The following is a 20,874-nucleotide window of genomic DNA, read 5'->3' on the forward strand; positions in this document are numbered from 1 at the left end:
GGACTGTGAAATCAGGACCCTGAGTGGAATATAGGCAACCATGGAGAGAATAAACTCCAAAAACTCCAAAAGTGAAGATTTAATCCTGGAGAAGTACTCAAATCCTTTACTTAAGTAGAAGTACCAAAATCACAATGTAAAAATACCATTATCAGCAAATTGTACTTAAAGTATAACAAGTGCTCATACTACAGAAAAATTTGACTGATATATTGTTATGAATGACATTATTAGATGATTATGCATTAATACATAGGTAGCACTTTACTGCCGTAGCTGGTTGAAGGAGCTAGTTGTAACTACTTTATATAGTTTAGTCTAAGGGGTTGTGAGACAGTTATAGAATAAAAGTTCTGCTACACAACTTTGTATTCATATTTTGGCCTTTTCTGTAATATTAGCTTTTTTAAATATTGGATAGTTTTGCCTCTTTGGGCCTCTAACAGTTATTTAAATGAAACCATGTGAGAAGTTTAGAGGGGAAGAGATAGATCTGCACAACAAGTAGCTCCAGTTAATAAAAAGATTGTGACGTTTTAAGCACAAGGCTCGTCCTTAGACTTATCTGTTTCAACTCTGCTAGATATTTTGTGATCCAACAGCCATCCTATTGGGCACTGGGATGTGCATGGCTTTTTTAGCATTTTTTAGAAGTTTAGAGGGGAGCATTTTTTTTCAATAACTCAATGACACCTGAACTCACGGGGGTCTCAAGCCAAAAAAGTTATGAACCGCTGGTTTAATCGTTAATAATGTATTGTATTTCATAAGCTTGTGCTTTTTTAATGGAAATTCTTAATCTGAGTAGTAACTAGTAGCTATAGCTGTCAAATAAATGTAGTGGAGTAAAAAGTACAATATTTAAGTATAAAGTGGCATAAAATTGAAAAACTCAAGTAAAGTACCTCAAATTTGTACTTAAGTACAGTACTTGACTAAATGTACTTAGTTGCTTTCCATCACTGGACATGGAACAGAAATTAGAAAGCTTTTTATTTTCTTAGAAAGTTTTTTTTGTGATCCTATATATTCTTTAGTCTCTTATCACTTTGAATTGTCTGTCACCCAAGCACTGAGGTCAACTGGTAGTGTTTGAGGAGGTCTGAGCTAATCTGCAAGACATTGGCACTTCAGACTCACACACACACACACACACGCACACACCCATACACACATAAGTAAACACGGCTGCCCTAGTATAAATATAAATTGCAGTCAATGGTGCTGGAATTCCTTTGCACTCGCTCACCCAGTCACTTGCCCTCACTCCTTCTCACTTTGTACACACCCCCAGCAGGTGCTTTCACTTGAAGTTTGGTTTGCAGTTGTGCTTTAGGCTGTGACTTTCAGGTTAAGTGTAATTGTACCAAAGAGCCTGGGAGGGTCCGAGGCCTCAGGCTGGGGGCTCTGCGACAGTCATCAGGGTGAAACAAATTGAAGGGTGCCCGCTGCCTGCTACACCTCTGTCCTCAGGTAGCACACCGGTCGTCCCGTCTGAGCTGAGCGCTGGTCTGCAACTGGACAAAAGGCCATCCTTCATCCTCAACAGAACCAGAGCCGCACTGCATCTGCTACCATCCAGTCAAGTCTTTGCCATAAGAGCATCTTTGCCTCGGTAAGAAGACGCTAACCTTGTCCTGAATATGTGATGTGTGTCTAAAAGATACAGGTTTTATTTGTTTGTTCGCAGCATTATTTTTAATTGTTAAGGGAGCATTTATGTGACACTAGTTGTGTGGTTTCCTGGAAATCCATGAAATCTAATTTTCTACTTTTCATCAATACATGTTACTGTGAAATTTAAGTAGCACAAATTTTCATCTTTCAGAGAAAATAAAGGGCATCTTCTGTGTGACTTATGTGGTATAGCATCAAAAACATCTAGAGAATTTTAGTCATTTATTATTATTTATGATTATTAATTAACTTGAGTACAGACTTAAAGCTTTGGCAGTCAGTTAAAATCATTTAAATAATCTGATTTATAGCCAGTATGTTGGTTAGTAGTGAGTTAGGAATTTTACTGCCCACAATGTCAAAAACTTTGTCTTTGGCTTCACAACACAGGATTAAAAACAACAACAAGACAATTGATAAGGACAGATTTCCATAACATAACATCAGCAAACAACATGATTTAAAAAAGAGAGTGGCTGGATGCAAGGGTTGTTATCTTATTTATTTACCTTATCATTTTTGCTTTGTTTTCTTGGTGTTTGCTTTGTATCTTGGTCATGCTTGCCTGTTTTTTGTCCAATTGCATATTAGCTTTCACACAGAAAAAAACAAAAAATGTGGTCAAGTAAACGGTGTCTGGGAGGTTGTTGGCGGTTCGATGCAAAAAACCACAACGATAAGCTGACATATGCAAAATAAATTTGTCCCTGCAATCCTGGATAAGACGGGAGATTGAATTATGATTTAGATTAAAGGTGGAAATTCAACACGACTACTCTTCGAGACAAGACTGTAATAAGAGTAAGTGACAAACAGAAATAACAGAACTGTACTTTTTGCTCATTTCTGAAGGTGTAGGTGTCTTTTCCCCCTCTCATTCAGAACTATCAGGTCAAACTGATGCAGTGCACTAATGCACATCTTTACTCCACATCATGACTCTGTTGTGGGTGTTAAATGACAGATTTGGAATGATCTTATATGCTAAGAGTAAAGAGTATGTTGAGAGTTGCTCTGACTGTCTAAGGGACTGTACAAAAATTATTGGGGTGTGGAGGGGGGCTTTCAAGTCATCTTTTTGATGTAAATATTTTTTATATAGTAAATGTCACAAGGGAAGGCAGAAATTAGATATAAATATGGGGTCAGAAAAACATTAAATAGCCCGCCTGGCTCTCCCCAAAAAGTTAGACAATAAAGATTGCACTACCCTCCCCCTTTTTGCCCCCTGATACTTTTTGTACTGTCCCTAACTCAGTTCAGCGAGGTTATATATTTAGTACACGCAAATGGAAATGCTACAGTTTTACAATTCAATACTGTGTATTTGTTGTAGGACTCAGGATCGGGTTATGCTCAATCAGAACTAGTCCATTACGACATGATGTCCAAACACGTTGGAAATCAAAAGAGTTTATACATGATCTGAACAGCCACACTGTGAGAGATGCAATATCGTGCATATTTTCAGACAGTCTGATGAAAAATTATGGAAATAGTTGTGTCAATTAATTTGAGGAACGTTACAGTCTCTTCATTGCTCCACACAGATCTGATGTTTTTGTCCGCCGCTATTTTTCGTCTCTTCAGTGGAGCAGAAGCTTCAGTGGACGTTTAAGCCACATGTTTCATGTACGTCATGATTTATTTGCTAAGTCTGTTTCCATTGCACTTCTCATATTTTGCTTTTATTGATACATCAACTTTTCCACCTCAGCCAAACTTTTTTTGCGATGTTTCGACCTTTTTCAAATTTCCAGCATTTCTACTCGGGTTTTTTTTTATGCACAAATTAAAAAAAAAAAAAACAAAGAAGAAAGAAAACAGGTGGATGTAAATTGACTTAATGGTTGTCAGTGTGCACTATTAACCAATAAATCCGGACATGAAGTAGTGAAATTTTCCTGTCCCATTCATCTACATGTAAATGGCACTTTCTAAAGCAGCTGCTGATTATACCACATTTTCTGTGTAACTTTTAAAACCACTATTTAAAACCTGCTCTTTCTGAGCTTCTGACAATCATCACATTACATCCAGATGCATGAGCACATGCCTTAGGCCTCATAGCAAGAGTTTCCATACCTTCACTATCTCTGCAATTGATCTGCAAAAACAGGTGACAGCTTTATTTCTCCATCCACTCATCACACGCCTCCAATCTTCGGGTCCAATCTCAGTTGCATGACGTTTATCATCTGCATCATTAACTGTAAATACAGCCCTCTGACAAAAATAATTTAGACCAACAGCAAAGCATTTGCAATGGTTTAGTGTTTCCTAGGATACTGGCCTAATGCCACTGCACCTGACTAACAGTAGAAATTAATCACAGAGTGCACCACCATGGCAGTTAATACAACCCGCACAGGGACAGTATAATAAAATATAATTAAAATAGTTTTACACATAAGAAATGGGAAGATGTGATAGTTTAAACTACAAACATAAATAATAGAAGTCACTGCAAACATGCAAATAAAATTACCGACAACCTTTAAATTGTCTACCTAAAAATACACTGCACTTGCTGTAAAAAAGGGGTCTAAGGCAACAATGCACAGATCCTAATCACTTCCTCCAGCCTGCAGACTTTCTTCCCAACAATACTCATATTGAGCAAGGAGCTTGACACAAAGATGCAACTCCTTCTTTTTTCCTTGCTCTTGGAACAATGACTTCCTTATTTGGTCCAAGTTTCCCATGAGGAACAAAAATCTCCCTTTAATGCTCACATGGTAAACAGTCATGCCTGGCTCTGCACACTCTTTTAACGTCAGACTCAAACAACACAGTGTGTGATGAGACGAGCACCTGACGAACATTTTGGTCACTTTTAGATAGATGTTCTTAAATCTCACACGTGACCTTTTCTTTTTTATTGAATCATCCAGGTTAAACACACTTTTGAAAGAGCAGACTTTTGCTTGTTTTAATCACTACTCATTAACATTAATCTAAACACTTCTGTCACATGACTGTTTCAGCAATTCTGATAATTGGGCTATCAGGTTAATTTCGAGTCAGATTGGTTGTATTGATCTGCAACTTTTACCACTTTCATTTCAAAAGAGGGTTTGGAAGTGAAAATGTTTTGTGATATCTCAGGCATCACAAACCCTTTAAGGGTAGTTACACGCACATCACATGTAGGTGAAAGGCTACTGGAGGTCAGCATCGATGAAATGTCTACACTGACTCCAAACCACAAATTGATTTTTCTTCATCACATTATTGTCTTCATCAAAGCTACTTATGTGACTTTGTTGTGACTTTTCACTGTGCTCTCCGGTCAGTTTTGTTTAGCTTTTTGCAGAAAAAACACATAATTCCGATAACACAGCTACAACCATATAAAATCCAAGGTGATGATACAAACCTCACCTCAAATAATCACCCTCTTCATGTTAAATGAGACCAACCATGTAGAAGAAATATGGTTCCCAGGGTGGATGCCTGCATGGAGGGAGTCCTTTTCCTCTAGTGTCAAAGGCTGACTTTGCCAAGTAAATGGAGCAAGCTCTAATGCTCCTGAAATGAATATCAGCGTCTTGACCAAACTCATTTAGAGATCAGTCAGGGTCTTAATCCCTCTCCCCAGGGGTGTGTGTTTGTGTCTTTTTCTTGTGCCCCCTCTTCCTTTTGGAAGAAGGTAATATGGCTAAATTTGCTTTGCTAATGGGCTTAGCGCAAGCTGTTACAGAGCAGAGTTGACATGCAGCAGCCTGGCTGGGATACCAGTGGCTTTTAATCTGACTCCTGATGGAGTGAAAGGGAGAGTGGGTTATAGTTTAAGAGAAATTTGGAGATAAAAGGAAAACGGAGAGAAGAGTTTACAGTGGGGGGTTGGGGACCAAAGACTAGAAGGGAATGTTTTTTAGGTTCTGGGGAGACAACGTCATTTAACTTTCGGGAAGCTTGGTAAAAAATCAAAAGATGTCCTCTCTCAAAAGTTGTTAGCAGCTTTACAATTAATTTATCCATAAGAAAAAGGAAAAGAATCATGTGAAAGGTTTGAGATCAACATGATGAAAGGGTTTGAATCCCTGAATCCTTGAATCCAGACCTTTCAAGAAGTAATAAGTAAGAAGTATGTGCCGCCAAAATATAAAGAAAAAAATGGCCACAGACTAATAGAAGAGGCTCTTCAAATGCTAAAAGTATCAATTTATTCCATGTGTGCAAAAGGTGATAAAAGTAAAAACTTTCGTCACCAGAACATGATGAACACGATTAACTTTTTTGGCACATTTTACATGTGGAATAAATTGATTCTTCTTTTTTCTGTCAGTGTGTGGGCATTTTCTTCTATGACAAAGATATAATGTCACCTGAATCCATTTTAAACTCTGCCCTCACAAATGATTTTTCTTTGGCTGATGGGTGTAGTCAATTTTATGAGACTTTAATTTCTTTGTGTCTCGACAAATAAAGCCACGACTCTCCTTGAACATGTGCTATGTGGGAGCACACTTCTTTTACGGTGGCATCAGCCACAACCGCTGATAACCTGGTGTGTGACAGCAGTGTGCCTTCCCATATGCCATCTGTGGCAGGTACACATTATGGGTGCCATATGCGAGTTCACCCTGAGATTACAACACTTGTGCTACAGCTGACATCCATAAATGAACACTTATGATGGCAATTTCCTGTTAAGAAGAAGCTGTCGCGGCTATCAGTTGAGTCTTCATAAAACAGACGCCTTGGTTGTTTTCAAACATGTGGTTTTGTGCAGATTTTGTGCACGCTCTTCTCCACATTATCTAACTTGATTAAAAACTCCAGCTGACAGTGGAGACAGAGGGCTGCAGAGACGGCACCTTGAAAGCCAAGGCAGGCGGCAGAGCTGCTTCAGGTCTCAATACAAGTCACCTACCCCCAAGACGTGAGCCATTCTGGGCCACTGACCCACAAATAAGAGACTCAGTCAAATCCATTTTGCCTCATGCCTGTCAGCCCTGTGTGTGTTTTAACTCTCTTGAGGGTAATTTCCCCAGTATCTCCATTAGGCTGGGGGTTCTTATAGAGCATCAACCAGCACAGTCTCACTTCAGTTTGCCCATGACACATTACGAAAAGGGATTCTTGCCTGCAGCTGCTCTGATGGAGTTTCTTACTAAACAAAAACAATTGCTGGTTTAGCAGCCAGAGAATTGCAGGAAAGGAACTGTTGGAGAAGGTATTGTCTTTTTGACTTAAAGCATGAAATTTGTTTAATTAAAGTAATGCTGAACTGCTTGAATGTTACAAAATTTTGTCAGACATTATTATCATTTATGAGCTCTTGTTGACTGCAGATTTAAATGATATATTTAGCTTCAAAACATATTTTCTTGTCTTTGGAGGTGCTTATGTTACAGGCAGCTCTGTTGATTCTTTCTGATTTCACACCGTTCACAATAATTTGTCACAATGACACTTTTTTAACAAATGTTTTGCAATGCTGAATGCGCAAGTAACAGGTTAAAATATAACATTTAGTGTGGCTTTTCTTGTCTCCCTTGTCTCTAGGTACCAGTTATGTCAAATCCAGTGGGCAGTTTATCAGAAGGTACAGTGTATGGATCCCGGATTGGGATGACAGAGGACTCCCTCGCCATCCTGGAGCGAAACAGGGGCTCTGGAGAACCCTGGGACCTGGGGGAGACTAAATCAGGCCTGGAAAACCTGGAGCGTGGCATACCGGGCCTCTACCTCTCCTGCTTCGACATGCTTCTCACTGAGGACGCCACCTGGCTGGTGAAAGTTTCAGAGGCCTCCCCAACGCTGGCTGTACCCATGACTCGCATGGAGTCCCAGGAGGAACCAGAGCAGTGCCCCGTCATTGATAGCCAGGAACAGGGACTTTCTCCTGGGCTGGAGGGGCAGGAGGAGGAGCGGTCTCTGGAGCAGGTGCAGAGCATGGTGGTGGGAGAAGTGCTGAAGGACATTGAAACAGCCTGCAAACTGCTCAATATCACCCCAGGTAGGCTGCCTTCCATCATACCTGCAGTTTGTCATCTTCAAAAGGGGTGTTTCAGTACTAAGACATATAACTGACAAAGAAACAAATTTACACAAGCCATTTTCATGACAAATAAAAGTTTTTTAAAGTAAGTAAAGGGATGTTGAATCCACAATATTCAAGCTACTGGATCTTGCTTGCAAAATCAACATATATTTGTGTGGATAGCTTCGGCAAGATGACAGATCCCTTAAATCATATCCTTAGTGATGCAAAGCCATGTTTGCCTGCTCCAGGATCTGTTTAATCCTGACCTTTGCATGAGTTCTCTTGGATTGTGACAGTGATGGTTCTTTCCTGCCAATAGACGTGTACACAGTCTTAAGGGCGAGGTCTCTCCTGCTCGCAAAGCAAACAGAGGAAGCATTATGTATTGTATGGCTTCTGGCTGTCATAAACCTGTTCAATCTCCAGTCATCTGTTCTACTGATTAGAACTGTAGTGGCATAAAAGCGAGATTACCTTGTGGTTCCAGTAAATTTATTATGTGTTAAAGTAGCATAATAATACATAATACACAATGGAAAAAATGTGAATTTAAATGACTTAACTTTATTCAAGAGGACTTTAATCTCACTGGAGGAATAACCACAAACCAGTGATTTACTGCAGGGAGTTTTCTAGTTTTCACCGTTTTCCTGTCTTTCTCTGTTTTCGTAGACCCTATGGAGTGGAACACAGGGAATGTCCAGAAGTGGCTGCTGTGGACTGAACATCTGTACAGGTTGCCCCACGCAGGAAAGGCTTTCCAGGAGCTGACAGGAAAGGACTTGTGTGCCATGAGCGAGGAGGAGTTTCGCCAGCGCTCACCGCAGTGTGGAGACACACTGCATGCACACCTGGACATATGGAAGTCAGGTGTGTGTGTGATATTTATTTAACAAGGGTCATCGTAGCCGGCTGCAGATCCTACGATGATTGTATTGTCCAGTTTTTGGCTGTATGGAACTTTGGAATTTGCATCTAGTCATGTAGTCAAGTCAAGTCAAGTCAATTTTCTTTAATATAGCCCAAAATCACAAATTTGCCTCTCTATACAGCACACAACATGCTCTATCCATCAGTTTTGATGAGGAAACAATTATGGAAAAAGAGAATGACAATAAAATAGTAAAAGAGTAAGAGGTATAAGCATTAAATTAATTTAAAACCTTTTTTAATTGAACGTCTGTCTCTTCTCTCTCCAGCTGCGTGGATGAAAGAGAGGTGTTCAGCTGGAGATACAAAAGCTACCGGTAGGTTTGGTTTTCTCATACACCTGTCATTTAAAGACAATGTTGCACTGTAACTTTGCATAGAATTAGGCAAAATGAAATGTTGTGGACATTTACACACTTCGACTACAGACCACTGGGCATTTATGTCTAACTCTACTAAGTAGTAGTAAGAAAAATATTAGACTTTTTACAAGAGTACAAGATTTTGGCTTTGCATATCTCCTGTGCCCTGGTTAGTTTGGAAACCTTAAGGGCCTCGCCTCATAATCTTTTGGATGTTGGGGAATGTGTGTTTTTCTCTGTGAATCACTACACTGTGGCCTTAATGTCCAAATGTTGGTTTTTTGTTGTTTAGTTGGCGAGGAACTTTGGTCCGAGGCAGATTCGTCTTGTTCAGGTCAGCCCATTCATCTGTGGCAGTTCCTCAGAGAACTCCTGCTTAAACCTCACAACTATGGACGCTGCATCCGCTGGCTCAATAAAGAAAAAGGTATCTTTTTTTAATAATTTTTTTATGCTACAGTATAGATATGCATCTCCAGACTCTTTTTAGATATCCAAAAGTACTCTAAACTTCACTTTGGGAGTTTTATTGCTTTTTAGAAGATACACATTGGAATGACAGGGGGGGAAAAAAGTGACAATCACATAATATATATTTTATAATTTATTTTACTATTGTATTTCAATTGCTTTCAGCTCTTACTCAACTTACAGTTCAACTACTTTCAGAGCTTAGACCTAGAGTGAAACCTCAAGTGAAATTTTAAGTGCTTTCATTGCTTACACTATAACTGACGCTTCATCTGCTTTCATTTATTGCATGTCAACTGACATTTCAACTGCTTTTATCTTTTACTCTTCAATTCACAGTTCAACAACTTTCAGAGCTTAGACTTCAACTGAAATTTTAAGTGCTTTCATCGCTGACACTATAATGACTCTTCATCTGCTTTCACTTGTTACTGCTTACACTTCACTTGATACTTTAAACCATTTCAGGGCTTCAGTGGACACTTCTTTTCAATTTCAACTTCAACTACTCTTATCTCAACTACTTCATCTCTTACTCTTATACTAATATTTCAACTGCTTTCAGTAATTACACTTCAACTACAAGTTCAGCTCATTACAATGAATCACCTTCAACTGACATATCAACTGCTTTCTTCTCTTACACTTCAAGTGAAACTTAAACTCCTTTACATGCTTACACTTCAACTGATTTCAGTGCTTCAACTGACACTCAACTCCTTAACTGTAACTCCTATACATCTCACAAGCAAGTAATTAATATTTTAAAACAGTTTAACTTGTTGTACTTACATTGTGTCAAAAGCTCCAAAAACACAAAATGTAAAAAAAAAAAAAAAAAAGTGAAGTATTTCAGTATTTCAACAGCAAATCAGGAGAGAACACTTTGACTTTAACTTACAGTTTTGAAATTTGAAAAAAAATGTAATGCTGCCTTTTTTTGCAGGCCACTATAGAAAAAGACATTTTAATCTCAATGAGACTACTGGTTTAAATAAAAGAATAGAACAAACAAAGAAATATACATATAAGTGGAAGACTTGCATTGCTCTCTATATTGCCATACACATAATGTAAGCACCCACTATTATGTTCATTTTGTGGCGTGTCGTTACAAATGTCAAATCTCTTGTGATTTCCACCAGGTATTTTTAAAATCGAAGACTCGGCTCACGTTGCGAGACTGTGGGGACTCAGAAAGAATCGCCCTGCAATGAACTATGACAAGCTGAGCCGCTCCATACGTCAGTACTACAAGAAGGGCATCATCCGCAAGCCTGACGTGTCACAGAGACTGGTGTATCAGTTTGTACACCCAGTATGAGGCAGCAGCATAGTAGGAGGAGGAGGAGGAGGAGGAGGAGGAGGCAATGGAAACCTACTAAACTAAAAGGACACATCACACCATGCACTTGAACACCTAAGCAGAGATGAAAAAGGTGACATGGAACACATGCACTGACCAACCCCAATGGTACACACTTCCACTGCCAACACTGAAGTAACAGCTGGCAGCTGCTGCATGAAGGCTTATCGGTGCATGGGCCGAGAGGAAGAGACAAAACAATGTGGCTGTTGAGGCTTTTTCCTGCTGCAGAATGAAACAACAGATTAAAAAAGAAAAAAACAAATTAACTGCCTTGTCATTTGCATGATCTGCCTGTTTATTTTTCATAATGTGATTCTTAATTATCTTTTACTCATTACACCAACATTTAGAACTGATTGCTCTTACATAAAAGCTTTAGGAAAACGCCCATCGCCCACAGCTACATTTGCTTTGTCTTTTTGTTTCACTCATCTTGACCACTGTCTCTGTTTGAATTAGAGCCAGTTTTCCTGCCACAGTTGAAAATGCGGTTAGGATTGTTTTGCTTCTTTTTTGGGTTTGGTCCTGGCTGTTATACACACAATCAGTCAGTCACCTCCTGTAACCCATCAACCACAGGACAGGACGTTCTTTTATCTCATCTACAAGGTACGGAGAAGGTGACTTTAGTAGTTTCCTGGATCTGGATCCAAGGGTGAAAACTTCTGATGGATCCTCAAACCCTGCTGTGACTGTGTTGATAATGCCACTTAAATGTAATTTTTTTTGTAAAGTGTAACTTGGTAAAGAGTGATGCATTACCTTAATATTATTTTACTGCTGAGGAGCCCTGCTTTATATATATTATGTTGTCAACTCTGGTTTATATTGCTGTATATTGCATTTTATGTTTCACTATGGAGACCCAAAGTGTTAAAAAACCCCAAAATAAATAGATATAAAATAAATAGTCATATAATACATATACAGACAAAATGCATGCTATAAAGATGAAATTGTAAAATAATTAAATACATTTTTTGCCATGTTGGCAGCGTGGCAAATGTTGGTCTGTCGGTCTGCCACTTTTGTCCAGACAACTCTCGTCAACTTTTGGATGTATTACTATGAAAATTGGTACAGACATTCATGTCCCCCTCAGGATGAGTTGTAATAACGTTGACGATCCCTTAATGTTTCCTCTAGCGCTATCATCAAGTCAAAATATAAGTCTGTCCAGTACTTTGGTTTATGACACCGTTTTTGATATCTGCAAAACTAATGCCATTCCCATCAGCCTCAGCTGTACTTTGTGTTAACAAATGTTAGCATGCTAACATGCTAAAGTAAGATGGTGAACATGGTAAACACTGTACCTGCTAAACATCAGTATGTTAGCATTGTCATTACTAGATGTTTGCATTTAGCTAAAAGCACCACTGTGGCAAAGTACAGCCTCACAGAGTCGCTAGCGTTACTTTAGATTCTTGTCAAAGCTCATTATTATGAAATATTATTTCATCCAGATCACATTAGCAGTTTTAAGTTCAAAATGTCCTTTTTTCCAAAGTCTGTTTTTATTTGACATACCCCCCCACACACACACACACACTTTTCATTACAAAGTCTTGTCTTTCAATCAAGAAAAAACAGGGGAGAGCCACTGGCTGTCTGCTTATTCTGCCTTGAACAGCAGCCAATGAAATAACAGCTAATTAAATTACTGGCTCTGTCCTGTTTGTCTTGATTGACACACAAAGACGTGGGGATGAAAAATGACATTTAACCCAAAAACTGCTGGATTGAAATAAAAATTACCTGCAATGAACTCTTTTATTTTGAAAAGAAGCAGGATGAAATAACATTTTATTTCAAAATGTATTGGATTAATTAACAATTAACAATTTCATAGTTACTTATTTTGTCTGAATGGATTCATATGAGTATTTATTTAATATTTTATCATTATTTATTTAGTTGTGGAGCTTTGGGGCTGCATATTTTACACTCACTTCTTACCATAGTGCTTATTATTTTCATTTGGAGTTTGCCTAAATGTCAAAATGTCACATGCCTAAAAGATAGGACATCCAAGCTTCAAACAGGGCTCAATAAACTTTATTTTTTAACTAAATAAGCATCCATGTGGTGTCTCTAACTAATACAGGGTTTGTAGTGCATGTGAAGGCTAAACCCACCTCAACAGTTATTGGATCATTCATCAATCGTTATGTAATAACTTTTTATCGTGTGTTCTTTTCTGGTTTAGATCTTTGTTGACATTTTATATTTTCTTGTCACTGCTAACTGTTCTTTCTTCAAACGGGTTTTAAAAAGTGTCATAATTGTTCTATCTATGAAGGGAGAGCCAGATGGTGTATATCTGCCAAGAAAAGGTGGCCTTGAGCTATATTGAGCAGTTTGATCTTGCAGGTGAAGAGTGTGTTGTGGAGGGTAAACGTATGCCTGCATATACTTTACAGGTTTTTAAATCTCACGGAGGCGGGGGGGACATGTATTAAAAGGATCAAATTAGAATGTCAGCCTTTAGGTGAAATGATATGACATCTTGATATCTATATGATTATTTTAATTATCAGCACAATCGTGGTGTGATAATACACTGCCAAATCTGTAGTGCAGCAAATACAGACCTGTAGAATACAAACAGAGTTACTTCTGCATTTATAAGGACTGTGGACAGAATTAATTAATAGGCTTCACCCACCCCTTCACCACCACTAACAACAACAACAACTTTAATTCAACATCCACCCTGCAAAGATGAGTCCAAGCCAACACACAGCCTTATGAAATCTCTCAGTAGGGAGGGGCAGCTACAAATATTATAAAAAAAGAAAAAAATGTATCGAGAAACTGTTTTAAAATGTTTCATAGTATTTCATTTTAACTTTTAACTTTTTCGTTTTTACCCATTTTCCCTGCATTGTCCTAGTCTTGTTTACATCAGCTTAAATTCCCAATTTCCCAAAGTTTCTTTTGAAAACAGCTGCATTGCATTGTATAACATTGTACAGATGTTGCCTTAATTATACATTTTGACTAACTTGAACAAGAAAAACTGTTATTTCTGCTTCTTCAACAATGAATCTTCTCCCAAAATGTGACAAAATGACGAGTCTAGAAAGAAACACCTTGCACTTTGATGCTGAGGGACTTACATTTGCTTTAAAAATTGTATTAGTAACTGTTGTAGTAGCTAGAACTGTTATCAAGATGTCAGTGTCTGTGTTTGGCCAGTTGTCAATGGAAAAAGACAAATATACACCACCCAATCACAAAATTTACTTAGACACGCAAACAGCTGTTTTTTTTCTGGGTAGGCTTTCCCTTTAAGTCGTGAGAAGAAAAACCCCTCAGGAAATACCAGAATATCAGCAAATAATCAGAATCAGTATCAGAATCAGAAATACTTTATTGATCCCCGAGGGGAAACTCTTTTGCTACAGCAGCTCACTATCACGTCAATGCACACAGGAATAGAAGTACTAAGCAAAAAAAATATAATACACTATAATACAGGTCAGAAAAGTACCAAGTGGGTATAAAATAAAATAAGTGTGAAGTACAAAGTGGGTTTACCGGTTGATGATAATGATACAGTATAAGGTAATAGTGCATGAACTGCCAAGTTAAGTGTAGCTTATTAAGATTATAATGAGACGGAGGATATTGCACAATAACTACAAATGTCATCCAGCTATTTGCATAATTTGACTAATGTCCATTCAGTTATTACACCACAAACAAGTGGCATATCATCAACGTTTTGAAGACTAAAAAATCAAGCCATAGGCCTAAAATGCCAGGTAATTATTATGTACCTGTTGAGTCCTGTTGCACTGTGGGGATTTTGTCGGTCATTAACTGGCAGCAGGTGTGGTTGATACTGAAGGATTGTGGTTGTTTGTGGGAATTTGACTCATAATATGAGGATTAACTGAAGGATTGTGGTTGTTTGTGGGAATTTGACTCATAATATGATGATTAATGTGACACACGTCTTCAAGTCTGCCTGACAAAGAGCTGAATCTGTTTACTACTGACCTCTAGTGGCAGAATCTGTTATTAAGTTACACCCAGGAGGCCACAGCAGATTGGAGTCCACAGCTTTAATTTAAGTCTTCCTCAGACTAGATTAATGGTGAGGAAGCTCAGACTGTCATTAAATACTTTCTTCAAATTCATTTAAAGGGGGGTACCACTCACTTTAAATATTTAGACATGTGATCCCTACTGAATATTTATCAATATAATCAAATCCCAAAACCAAAAAACTAAGATTCAAGCATCATGAAGTTTGAAGCCAGAAGCTGCTCCACTGACATAGAGTTGCGCCCTGAGCTATATGATTTTACATTTTGTGTTTTGAATTGTATTCCTTCAATCTTTCAATCTTCAATCTGGTTTGAATTTATGCATATTAATAAAACTCAACGCTGTGATTTGTATATTTATTTTGAAAAGGGAAATTTATGGGTACTTATTCAAAAGTCAGGGCTCTTATTAATTTCCAATACAAAACCATTAAAGTTTGAATTCCCACTGACTAAATAGTATTCATTTGGTGAGTGACACAGCTTTAATACCACCATTTTATGTGTACCCTGAACAGTAACTCTCAAGTAAATACTGAAGTACTGTACTAAAGTACAATTTTGAAGTACTCGTACTTGATTATTTCCATTTTGTGCTACTTTATTCTTCTAGTTCCCTACATTTCAGAGAGTAATATTTTACTTTTTACTAGACTTCATTTATCTTATAGCTTCAGTTACTAGTTACTTTACAGATTTTATAATAAAAGTTGGCTTGTGGCCCCTTAAAAAAAAATAGCCCCTGTCATCTCACGACTCCTCGTATTAATCTTGTGACCCTTTGGAGGGGCCCGACTCCCAGGTTGGGAACAGCTAGACTAAACTACCTACTAAAATGTATTAAAATTGTTAAATCTAGCTCCACCTCGACCAGTTACAAAAATAAAATGCTGCTTATATATTGAATTAACAATCTAATGATGTCATATATAAATACATCAGTCACCAGGACAATGTGACTCCAGAAGGAGTAGTTTTACCTTTGGTACTTTAGTATTTTTACAATGTTGCAATGGTACTTTTACTAAAGTGAAAGATCTGAGTACTTCTTCCACTTTTGGCCCTGAATGCTTTTTTGAATTTGTTGTATAGCGGGGGCAAATAATGACTCAGTTCGTTAGGTGAACTGCTTTCATTTGATCTACTCATTCTGATACATCAGAATAACAGATCGGCACGGGTTAAGATATACATGGTGGTGGAATATAGCTTAGAGTAATGTACAATTTAAGGTACTTGAGTATTTCCATTTGATCCTACTTTCATCCTATTTTATACTTCTACTCCACCACAATTTTAAATCACTTATTTAAATGTATTAAGGTGTAAATTAATTTATTATATAAATTTCAAGGTAATTATTCTTATTCTTATTGAATAAATAGTAGATGGACAGCTAAATTTAGTTTGTTGATACTGTGTTTTCACCTTGATCATCTTCGCTGAAGTTTTTCCAAAGGTTTACATCAATACATCTTGTGTACATGTTAGGCTAGTTTTAGCAGGATTATTTTAGCTGTTTTTATTCTCTGTGACTGGATTTAGCTTCTGTCTTATATACGTGGGATAACAAACCAAATTACGAAGATGTTAGTTCACACAAAATTAATATATTTATAACAGTTAGGGGGCTAGCTGTGGCTATCGCTAGCTAGTTTTAACAGGATTTGGCTCTCTTTCTTTAGCTTTTCTGTAGTTGACAGTTTGGTTTGGTTTTTAGCTTGCTGTTTTGTTTTTAACTGCACATTTAACACGCTGTTTTCTTTGTAATTAAACATGTCATAAAAATATACGGCAAAATAAGTCAGATTTTTGTCTTGACTAATTTGTTACTAAATATGTAGTTACTGCATTTTGGCTTTGTAGGGCAGAGTAGCATCATGTGCTGAAACATCAAATATGTCACATTTTTTTCTCAGGCTCACAGAGTCTCATATGTGCCTCAGAGTTTTCAGATGACATCTTTTATTTTTGCTTATGCAGAATGAACAGGCACTACAGTTTGGAAATTACAGCACTATGCTAAAAAGAAGAGAAAGCCCTCTAGTCCTCTAAAAGTTTTCCTCAACATTGCAGATCAATGTTTCCAGCATGAGCAACAGACAGAAAAGAAAGGAGCATTTGAGTATTTTTCTTTTAAATATGATTTACCGTCCTTCAGTGTATCACAGGAGTTTCACAGTGGATGTTGTAGCTGTACACATCTGCTTTTACACACTTTTACAGTACACTTAGTTAACAGTCCCATTCTGTTTCAAATACAGTTAAAAGTACGTTAAGACAGTTAAGTGTTTAAATTAAAATCATCTTCAATCAGACAAAGAGGTGTGTCGTGTCAGTGTAAACTGAGCTGGACAAACATGAGTCAGATTCTGTGGAAACTCTTTTTCACTTAGTTGAACGCGAAGGTTGAGAGAGTCTTTGCAGTGGCAGGTGTGGCAAATTATGGTAAGGCAATATTTATTTCACCCCTCTGAATCCAGTGCTTACAAGGAGCAACACTTTTTAAAAAGCATACAGAAGCATAATCTCAGTACAAGAGACATTTCCCCTCCTGGATCTTTTAAAAAGGAACTTCTTTCTTGCAGCATGAAAGGCAATTGTCTCATCAATATTTCAGAGACGGATCCTCTTTCTGCTTTTTTTGTGCAGTGCTCGTTGCAGCTTTCTCTGTCTGCGTCAGTAAGACAACACCCATCTTCCTCACTGTCAAGGGTGTAGTTTTCACCAACACCTGTGGTTACCAGGTGTAACAAACCAATCTCATATAACATGTACTGTACTGCCATCTTTGTTTGTATAAAGTTTGATTTAGATTTTCTGATTAAAACAAGAAATATTTAACTATAAAAACGCATACAGCCGATATTTAATACAGCTTGTATTTTGGTACACAGTGAAATAGACAAATCAGGACTGACTATGTTACACAATGCAAATCAACAGCGTCATCATCATCCTGATAAGAGTTTTAACTTGAAGAAGAAACTGTCAATAATTTGGTGGAAACAAATTGAGGCCATGCACTGGATCGGTTCAGATCAGAGCGGTAAACAGTGTGTGGGAGCATCAGCATGCACATAATCACAGAGATAAGAGCTGGAAGCTGATAATGCCAAGTCACTGACATAGTAAACAAGTCTCATTAACTGCAGAAATAAACACCTTAAAACCTTGGTTGTGAAAGCAAATCGCCGTACAAAACAGCCGCGAGTTTGTATTTCCAGGCAGGTTTTGTTCATGATGCCTGCATTATTAACACAGTCTGCATGTAAAGACAAAACAGGTGAAGAAATTAAATGACAGGTAATAGTTATATCAGGCACCTTGTTAGAGATGGGTGGGACAGCGGCGGTTAATGTAAACAATCCTTTTGATAGAGTACATATATCCATTTCAAGGAGAAGCTCTGCTGAGTGACTTTTATCTCGTTTCAAAATGCTAATTCAGTGACATGCTGTGGAGTGCAGCAGGAAAACAACTAAATGCATTAAAGTAATAGTTGGACATTTTGGGAAATAAGCTTATTTGCTTTCCTGCAGAGCATTAGATGAGAAGATCTATTCCACTCTCAAGTCTGTACACTAAATATGAAGCTAGAGCCAGCAGCTGGTTAGCTTAGCATAAAGACACAAAGAAGGGGGAAAGAAGCTAGCCTGGCTCTGTTTTGTACTGAGTAACATAATTGAGACAACTGTGCCCAACCGCCACCCACCACACTTTACTTTTAGTATCTTTACTATATTTTAAACCTTAACCTTACATTATGAATGTCTATGTGAATGTTTTCACGCTAGCATGGGCCTTTCCTGCCTTTGCAGTGCGCTTTGCAACTCATTATGAGGCCTCAGTTGCCTTCAGGTTCACCTCCTCTCTCCGTTTGAAGCGTAGGTTCATATGCTGTCATTAGCTAACACTTCTTCAGAAATCATACACTGAGGCCGCAGTGAGTCACTTGAGCCAGTCTAAGTAAATCATCAGTATCTCGCAGTATCTTTGCCTTGCCTCTTTCTCTCTGGATTAAACAAAGGAGATATAACTTGTTAATTAGTGAGCTTTAGAGGTGCTAGTAGGCAGACTTTGTTACCTTCAGACAGAGCCAGACTGCTGTTTCCTTCTGTTTTATGCTAAGCTAAGCTAACCTAGTCCTAGCTGTAGCTTCACATTTACTGTACAAACATGAGAGTGGTATGGATCTTCTCATCTAACTCTCAGGAAGAAAGTGAATAAGTGCATTTTCCCAAAATGTCGAACTTTTCCTGTAATGCTAAACATGTAAATATCTCACAAAGAAAAGAAAACACTGTATTCAATGAGGAAAAAAAAACTGTACAAGCATCTGGACTTAAAAAAAAAAGAGATTAAAATATATACATGAAATGCACAATGCATAGCTCATTCTTGCTATCCAGGCACAACTGACGATACCATATCACTATTATGATGAGAGAACATACTGTATGGCATGTTAGCATCACGTCTGAAATCAAACACAGCTACACACAAAAGAGACTAAAATATTTTCCTTCGGTTGCAGTATTTGGAGATGTTGTGATCCTGAACAGATTCAGTAAAGTCTTCTCTGTGATGAGTGCTGAGATGAAGACAATTCACTGTGCCTGACAGGAAGAGGAAGCTTTGTTTTCAAGTCTCTGGCAATGTGCAGTTATGACTGGACGGTTCAGTCTGGGTTTGCCTTCTGACAATACTAGCGTCCTAAGCTGGAACAGTTAGATCAGCTCCACGTAATTGGCCGGGTAAAGACCCAGCTGGCCGTTGTCTAGACGACCTTTACACCAGCCCTGTTCATCCTCATCCTCCAGTTTCGTTAGCTCATCCCCTTTATCAATGAAAGGAGACAAAAATGCACAGGAGGATATTATGTGAAACAATTCTAATGAATGTCATACAGAGTCATGTTAACATGGATCCTATAGCTGTCAGCAAGAACATTAAAGGAATACTCTGCCAAAAACCCATGTTTTGAGTATGAAACACCCCCATGTAGGCCAAGGTAGGTAGCATGGAAGACAGCAGCTGTGTTACACTGGTGAACATTTTTTAACATTTTTAAAACCACTTCTTCAGCATAATCCACTTTAAGATTGGCAATATGGATAAACAATTCTACAACAGTATATCTAATTTAATATTGGGGCCTTTCTGTGTGGAGTTTGCATGCTCTCTCTGTGACTGTGTGGGTTTTTGTAGAGCAATTAAACAGATGGGAATGTCTGTTTTTGGTCAATCTAGTGTATTGAAAGAACATTTGGACTTTTTGGGAAATACACTTAATTGCTTTCTTGCCGAGAGTAAATGAGAAGATTGATACCACTCTCGTATCTGTCCGTTAAATATAAGGCTACAGCCAGCAGCTGGTTAGCTTAGCTTAGCATAAAGAATAGCATAAGAACAGGGGGAAACTGCTAACCTGGCTCTGTATGAAGGTGACAAAATAACTGCCATCAAGCAGTTCTGCTTATTGATTTTTAAGTCATCTCATGAAATATATATTGCGATATCGCCCAACCCTAATGTTTACGCGTAACACTTAAAACTCGTGTTTTTGCCAAAATAAGTCTAAATACACAGCTTCTGTTAGTATCTAGCTTGATGTTTATCTAGCTTGACTACATTTGCTTACATTGTTCATGAACGACAAAATATTAGCAGATTTTTTTTTTGCAAAGCAACTGGATTACTGTTGTAATTCATTGTAATTGTTGATTCAAAGATTCAATACTTTATTGCCATTTCAACATAGTTTATAGGAAGGTGAGCTCACGTAATACAAAAAATGCGTGGTACCAAGCTCATTACAGATACTAAAAAGATTTTTCAGTAGAGTATTCCTTTGACATTATGTACCAAGCTAACAGTACAGCAGCAGGAACTACTTCCATTCATTAGTGAAATGGTTGCTAGCTTGAGTCGTAACTGTGCTGGCAGTCATACAAGACTTTTTGACTGCTGCAGGAATCAACCCTGTGACCTCCCAGTTATGGTAGGAGT

General features: G+C 38.0%; 2 protein-coding genes across 6 annotated transcripts in view; one reads left to right on the forward strand and one right to left on the reverse strand.

Annotated features, from left to right (window-relative positions):
- The first annotated feature begins 1,222 nt into the window (after nt 1-1,222).
- LOC122865698 (SAM pointed domain-containing Ets transcription factor) lies at nt 1,223-12,884 on the forward strand. Of its 2 annotated transcripts, none has more exons than XM_044174500.1 (6): nt 1,223-1,615; nt 7,192-7,645; nt 8,345-8,542; nt 8,872-8,919; nt 9,257-9,391; nt 10,581-12,884. In XM_044174500.1, the coding sequence occupies exons 2-6, from the start codon at nt 7,201-7,203 to the stop codon at nt 10,757-10,759; spliced, it is 1,005 nt and encodes a 334-aa protein (XP_044030435.1). In that variant the 5' UTR covers nt 1,223-1,615; nt 7,192-7,200; the 3' UTR covers nt 10,760-12,884. The 2 variants fall into 2 exon arrangements, with proteins under 2 accessions (XP_044030435.1, XP_044030445.1); XM_044174510.1 differs by lacking the exon at nt 1,223-1,615 and adding an exon at nt 6,704-6,859.
- Nucleotides 12,885-16,810: 3,926 nt separating this feature from the next.
- The window catches only part of pacsin1b (protein kinase C and casein kinase substrate in neurons 1b), a 32,055-nt gene continuing 27,991 nt past the window's right edge, over nt 16,811-20,874 (reverse strand). For all 4 annotated transcript variants that reach the window (XM_044171622.1, XM_044171620.1, XM_044171623.1 and 1 more), the window contains one exon: nt 16,811-19,702. In XM_044171622.1, coding sequence (XP_044027557.1) covers nt 19,593-19,702 — 110 coding nt within the window. In that variant the 3' untranslated portion in view covers nt 16,811-19,592. The remainder of the gene's footprint in view (nt 19,703-20,874) is intronic.

Source organism: Siniperca chuatsi, linkage group LG2, assembly GCF_020085105.1.
Source record: "Siniperca chuatsi isolate FFG_IHB_CAS linkage group LG2, ASM2008510v1, whole genome shotgun sequence".
NCBI lineage: Eukaryota > Metazoa > Chordata > Actinopteri > Centrarchiformes > Sinipercidae > Siniperca > Siniperca chuatsi.

Bases quoted from the DNA above. Each gene is read 5' to 3' on its own strand.
- LOC122865698 (XM_044174500.1), top strand. From the start codon at position 7,201: ATGTCAAATCCAGTGGGCAGTTTATCAGAAGGTACAGTGTATGGATCC. The intron at 7,646-8,344 runs GTAGGCTGCCTT...CTGTTTTCGTAG, and splicing joins ACTGCTCAATATCACCCCAG to ACCCTATGGAGTGGAACACA. The intron at 8,543-8,871 runs GTGTGTGTGTGA...TTCTCTCTCCAG, and splicing joins CCTGGACATATGGAAGTCAG to CTGCGTGGATGAAAGAGAGG.